This window comes from Aquarana catesbeiana, linkage group LG08, assembly GCF_042186555.1.
Source record: "Aquarana catesbeiana isolate 2022-GZ linkage group LG08, ASM4218655v1, whole genome shotgun sequence".
Taxonomy (NCBI): domain Eukaryota; kingdom Metazoa; phylum Chordata; class Amphibia; order Anura; family Ranidae; genus Aquarana; species Aquarana catesbeiana.
Window position 1 is genome coordinate 255,874,450 of NC_133331.1, and position 7,152 is coordinate 255,881,601.

General features: G+C 41.6%; 1 protein-coding gene across 1 annotated transcript in view; it reads right to left on the reverse strand.

The window, feature by feature from the left end:
- The window catches only part of LOC141105354 (uncharacterized), an 86,796-nt gene extending 79,903 nt beyond the window's left edge, over window positions 1-6,893 (reverse strand). Inside the window, exon 1 of the mRNA XM_073595217.1 lies at window positions 6,608-6,893. Coding sequence (XP_073451318.1) covers window positions 6,608-6,829 — 222 coding nt within the window. The 5' untranslated portion in view covers window positions 6,830-6,893. The remainder of the gene's footprint in view (window positions 1-6,607) is intronic.
- Between the last annotated feature and the right edge of the window lie 259 nt (window positions 6,894-7,152).

The window sequence follows — 7,152 nt, forward strand, 5'->3', positions numbered from 1 at the left end:
ATGCCTTTTGGCCTTTGTAACGCCCCGGCAGTTTTCCAGGAATTCATTAACAATGTCCTTCGAGATTTGTTGCAGTTATGTGTGGTGGTTTATCTGAATGATATCCTCATGTTTTCCAAGTCCCTGGAGAGCCACCACACAGATGTCTGTCATGTGCTTCAGAAACTAAGAGAGAACAACAGTGCCTTGAATTCTGTTTCCCGATTGTCCCTGTTTATGGTGATTTATGGTTTCCAACCTTCCATGTTGCCTGACTCGTTTGTTCCGCAGAGTATTCCTGCATTAGAGGAGCATCTCCGTGGTCTTCGTTCCACTTGGGCACAAGTCCAGGAGGCTTTGCGACATGCTAATGATAGGTACAGACTCCATGCTGACCGCAGACGCCTGCCTGCGCCTACCTACCAGGTTGGGGACAGGGTCTGCCTGTCATCTCGCAACCTCCGACTTCGTGTTCCCTCACTGAAGTTCGCACCTCAGTTTATTGGGCCTTTCCGTATTCTTCGCAGGATTAACCCAGTGGCTTACCCAACTAGACTTTCCTTCTAATATGCGTATTTCGAATGTATTTCATGTCTCCTTATTAAAACCTTTGGTCTGCAACAGCTTTACCACCTCGGTGCCATGTCCTCACCCTGTACAGGTTGAGAACCATGAGGAGTATGAAGTACAGTCCATTGTTGACTCCCGTAGGTTCCGTGGGCGCATACAGTACCTGGTGCATTGGAAAGGGTATGGTCCGGAGGAATGCTCTTGGGTCTCATCCTCAGACGTACATGCCCCTGTCCTCCTCCGTGATTTCCATAGACGTTTTCCCCTCCAGCCTGGTGGTCCTCCCAGGGGATGGGGTCGTTGAGGAGGGGGTACTGTCAGGGCTGCCATCGCCTTAGTCAACATCCAACAGAGACGCTCTCCTGCATTCCTGTTAAAAGACATGCTTGGCTGACATCTCTTCTGGCTCCAGATCCTGCTTGCTGTTTTACTACGCTCATCTCCGGCTCCCTGATGTTTGGCTTGTCTGACTATCCATTCCGGTTCCTGAACTCTGGCTATGTTTTGACTACATTTGTTCTATTTACTTTTATTATTAAACAAGTGTGATTTAACTGTACTTCTGTCTCGGTCTAATTTCATGGTTTCTGACACAACCAAATCACCCAGCGATCCAGAATGTTGATTAGGTGATGGGATTCCTCCAGTTTCCAATTTCCCTGTGGTGATAAGATGTCTACAATTCCTCCCCAAACTGTCAGGCTGGCATCTGTTGAAATAATCCTCCAAGAAATTGGAAGAAAGGATTTTCCCATCTCCAGAACTGGATTTCTGAGCTATCAGGCCAGAAACAACCTGGTCCCCATTGTCAGGCAAGTCGGTTTGTCAAAGGGCTGAACGTATTTGTCGAATTATGACAAGAGATTGAGTTGTAGTGGTTTGGAGAAGAACTGGACGAATAGGACTGCCTTGAAGGAAACTACCATTAGCCCCATGACTCTCATGCAGAAGTGAAGTGTCAGGTGACTAAAGAACTGAAGAATCGAAATTTAGGAGTGGAGAGTATGATGTATCTCCTGGGGAAAAGAAAACTTTGGCTTAAGCTGTGTCTAGGATAAGTCCCAGGTACTCCAAAACATTTCTGACTTTTGCAGGTTTAGGATCCAACCTTTTTAAGGTCTGAACATGCCAAATTATCGGCTAGGACTTGTGCCAACTGTTCCTCCAACAGATGGCTGTCAAGATATCCCATAGTAGGGATGCCCTGGGAGTTGTAACAAGGAAAGTACAAAAGCCAGGACCTTGGTAAACAAACAGGGTGCGGAAGCCAAATTGGAGGACCACAGCAAAGAAATCATTGATGTGCTAGAGAAAAAGAGGGACTTCCAGATGGAGGGAGGTAATGTCAGACCTGGTGGATTCCATGTGGAATAGACATGTGTACTGCCGGAAAAAAAAATTGTTTTCGTTTCATGCGTTTTTGGTTTTTTTTGTCGTGTAATTTGTTATGATCGCAATTCGTAAATTAAAAAAAAAAATCGGAAATTCGAAAAAATAACAAATTCGAAAACTAGAAAATCTGAAATAATATCTAACTAAATAATAACTTAACTATTACTAACTATTAAATTATAGGTATTGGAATTTCCTTTCAAATTTTTTTTTTGGTAAACGTAACGAATATGAATTTATCCGAAATAACGAATGCCGCATCTAAACAAATGGAACGGAACAAATTAATAAATAATAATAATAATAATAATAATAATAATGTTTTTATTATCAATATTGTAATTTATTATTAATTTGTAACGTTCAATTCGTTTAGATACGACATTCGTTATTTCAGATAATTCGTAACTTTGGATTAATTTCTATTTGAACAGCCAAATTTGAAAGGAAATTCCAATACCTATAATTTAATATCTAGTAATAGTTAAGTTATTATTAGTTAGTTATTTCAAATTTTCAGGTTTTCGAATTTCCGGATTTCTGATTTTTTTTTTTTTAATTTCCGCATTTTATGTTTTTTCCCAAATTTCCGTATTTTTTTTCGAATTTACGAATATTTTCGAATTTACGAATCTTTGAATTTACGAATATTTGGAAAAGTTTGTTAAACAGGTTTTCGTTAATTCGGATATTTCCAAATGAACAAATTTGTCCAAATTCGTTAAAACGAATTCGGAACTAAATTAATTGCACATGTCTAATGTGGAATTTTGGATCCAAATTAAGACATTTAGGAACTTAAGATACAGGATTGGATGGATGCCCCCTTTTGGTTTGGGAACTGTGAGAAGATTGTGATCCCTGAAACTTTTCCGCCACAGAAACTTGGGCAATTTAGAAGGTCTGCAAGAGCTTGATGGAAATGTATTACTCTGTATGGTGACACAGGAACTTTGAAATACTTGAAACAGGGAGGAGGCTGAAAGCAGACTTCTAGCTTGTAGCTTGTAATGTCCTTAATGAGGGTGTCCAAGGCAGCTCTGAAGAGATATTGTCCTTCAAAGGGCATGTGCATAAAATGCTTTTTACATGCCTGCTTTGCAGCAGTTTCTCGTGTTCACTGATAGGGAACACATATGGGGAAATAAAAAAGAATATAGCCACTAACTTGCCCACACAGTTGTTTGGGCTGCTGGAATGAGCTCTAAATGTTACACAAATAAGCGATTAGTGTAGTGAGAAGCTAGATACCTTCTCATAAGCCTAGTCCATTTCACTAAAGTTTGACAGACTTGCACCATTTCAATGGGCCTGCCAGAGAAAAGATTTCGGAAAGAATCTCCAGACATCTATGGGACACTTAAATACCAACGCATCCTCTACAGGATTCATCAGTGCTTAATTAGGGCACGACACTGCGTTTGAATCAAAGGCAAAAATGGCCCACTTAATAAATGACAACTCAAACTGGTATTGGGCTTCAAAATGTTTGGGTAGCTGAAGACAGGAGTTTCCCAGTCTTCGTAGAGGATGTCTGGGCATTGGAAAAGTTATGGTAGGCTTTGGACCTAGAGGATCCTAGACAGGTAACAGCACTAATAGAAGGATGGTCTCTATATCTAGAAGCTATGGCAGCTGCCTGCAACTCCTCAGGGAACTTCATGCAGCACAGATTTCAGAGACTCCTCATCAGATAGAGACTTCACAACTGAAGGCTTAGCAGCCTCTAAGGCAGCAGGCGGATCAGGTAATGATTCTGCAGGGGAAGGCACTGTGGTACGCTTATGGTCTCTGGGACCACAGAGTCAGTGTGACAGAATGCCTGACAACCCACCTCGATGCTTCCGCCAAGATACAGCTTCCTACTCTCTGGAACCAGGTATTATAGCTGAGAATTGCACCCAAGAACTAGACATCACTAGCTCAGGTGCAAACATAACTCTTTATTGAAAATTCACACTGAATATATACCACACAAAATCAGGTAAGAGCTTGATCACATTATCCTAAACAATGCAAACTGTAAACAGTAATGTCATGAGCACATCTAAGGAGCAGCCAACAGCTAACAGTGATCTAATTAACAGTAAGATAATCAACAGTTAGCCACCCAGACAGTCCGGCACCTACAAAAGGAGTACATGGAACAGAATCCAATGTGACCAGCTCTTTCAATGAGCATGTATGTCAGGAGCATCTAGTGTTCCGTCTCCTTATTCCAGCATCTGGGTTTTGGCTATGGCACACTCCTTGTCTGTCCACCTGCAAGGTGATTAATGTGATCAATCTCTGGGTGCAAACCAAAACTGTTATAAGCCACCCAAACCCTCACTCGCATGCTTGTGATAGAGAGTGATACGTGTGTTATTCCTGATCAAGCCCCCTGTCTGTCTGCCCTGCTCTGCTAGATTGGATTTCCCTGTGTATGACCTTGGATCAGATTTGGGCCATCACTGAACTCAGCCTGCCTTTTACCTGGACTGTCATAGAACCACACTACCGGTCTGCTAACCGCAAGTATCTGTTTGCTTTGCTCTGTTCGTGCCTGCCCTCGCGTGATGGCCAGGCCCTATAGCATTGTGTATAAGACCTGGGGGCAACCGAGTACCAGTAGGCCTGCTTGCCTTATGTGAAAGGGGGCTGCTATAGGTGAAGAACACAGTAGCCAGTTATAGTGTCTGACCACCTGCATTGGGGTAGATGTGACAGTATAGTTCCAAGTAAAACAAACCAGGAATTCACACCTAGGAGGCACACAATGGGGAAATAATACAATGAGAGAAAGACAACTTAATAAATAGATTACACAAAGCAGGAGACCTCATCATAAGGTTGTTTTTAAACTGATTATAATCTTCTGCTTAGAGTCTCTTAGTCTAGGGGGATTGAATCAGTCATTGCTAGTTTGGGCACAGAGGCCCCAAATCTGTATTCAGGTTCAAGGTTCCCAGAGTTGTGTGTTTTGGAGAGACATGGACCCGAATTCAAAGCAAAATCACTTCAGAGGTCCCCCAGGCACACAGCTCCCAAAGAATAAAGCCCCATCAAAAGCAAGGGCCCATAATCAGCAGGCAAGAAGCTACCCTGCAGTCCCCTCCAAAAGCCCTTGTCCTAGTTGGGTCTGTCACAGTCAGCAATCGAAGTTGCAATTTGGCCCATTAAATCCTGCATAACTGTGGTAGAATCCACCCCAGATAAGACAAAGTAGGGGGTCACATATGATGGAGCTAAGAAGAGCTCAGAGGAATGTAGGAATCCAAGCAGGGAACAGCATCCCAGGCTGTTGGTGCCAGGCCCTTGAAAGGGAGTGCTACAGGCTACTCCTGAACTTTTAATGGATCATGAGCTGGCAGGGCTTGGTAGAGTAGGTCTACTCTCCGTGTGTCTGGAGTCCGACACAAGGCTGAATGAGGGACAAGGTGCTATTGAGAATGTCTTACAGAATTAATTAGAAAATGTAGAATGGAAACAAGTTGATTATAGAATAACAAGTGATGTTAATTTCCTGTACACCATAATTGACAACCAAATGGGATTAAAACATTTTATTGGATGAAGCTTTGGGGATGGAAGCTCAAAAGAATCTATTTATCCTAAAATGTATTGAATTTATAGTACATAATAACTATTTTTAGTTTATGAGAATTTTTACTTTATTTAGTAGGGCATAGGTCTCAGGGACAAAAACAATTGGTATGCAATAACTTAAAAAAAAAAAACAACTGGAAAGTCGGAATGTTATAAGGGTCATGTCACAAGGAGTGTGACAATAGATACATAAAATGCATGATTTTCACCCTAAGGGCTCATGCACACCAGGCGCATTGAGGCTGTATTGATCAACACAGCCTCAATGCGAGGACACATAGGGGTACTGTAAAATATATAATTATACTGTATAAAAATATATCATAGCAATCAGGTGAAGCTGAAATCTTGATTCCAATATTAAAAGTTGTAGATAAACATGTTATGCCCCGTACACACGGTTGGATTTTCCGATGGAAAATGTGCGATAGGACCTTGTTGTCGGAAATTCTGACCATGTGTAGGCTCCATCACACATTTTCCATCCGACACACAAAGTTTGAGAGCAGGCTATAAAATTTTCCGACAACAAAATCCGTTGTCGGAATTTCCGATCGTGTGTACACAAATCTGACGCACAAAGTGCCACGCATGCTCAGAATAAATAAAGAGATGAAAGCTATTGGCTACTGCCCCGTTTATAGTCCCGACGTACGTGTTTTACGTCACCGCGTTCAGAATGATCGGGTTTTCTGACAACTTTGTGTGACCGTGTGTATGCAAGACAAGTTTGAGCCAACATCCGTCGGAAAAAATCCTAGGATTTTGTTGTCGGAATGTCCAATCAATGTCCGACCGTGTGTACAGGGCATAAGAGTGTTTAGCTTTTTCTATATATGTTGTTTTACAAGCTTTGTTTCTATGTATAACTATACTGTATATGTACACGAGGGCAGCCATATTTGCTCAAGTGTGTGGAAATCTCCCCTGTAATAATACAGAAAGCAGTAAAAGCTGAACATCACAGAAGCAGTAAAAATTCCAACACCTTCACAGTTCATCACAAACTAAATAAAAAAAACTGGTTTGGCTGAGCCTGCAGATATCTAAAATAAATGAACAAACTACTTGTACTTACTCCACGAAGTTTAGGTTTTGCCCTCAGAAAGATCTGGTGAAATTCTTCTGTCTCATTCCTCCTTCGTAACGGAGGTGGAACATTTCGACGACCAGCAACTGTTGTATTGTTACAGTGGGTGGCAGGAGGAGGGTCATCCCACCGTGGTTGAGAAGATGGGTGAATATTGATCTGGACAGTATCGTGAAAGTGGAGTCTTAATGGAGCCTCTCGAGAGTCCATTTAAAAGTGTTAGCTGGAGAAACAGCGAAAAAAACTGTATGGAAGAAGTAAAAGCACAATGACTAGGAAAAAGAGATTCATATAACATCCTGCACTATGACCCCCGTGATGTTTTATGAGATATAAAACTTAACAGATTAATAATAACCTGGTCAATGACAGTGAGTAGGACTCAAAGGTCACATGTTACCTGGATATTGTTTTCCTCTAGCTGCAAGTTCACGGTTTTATTACTGTCACAAATGCTACAGTATATGGCTGCTTCACTTAGTAAAATATTACTAGCTGTTTTAAGCCATAGAACATTTCCCTGTAGTTTTAAT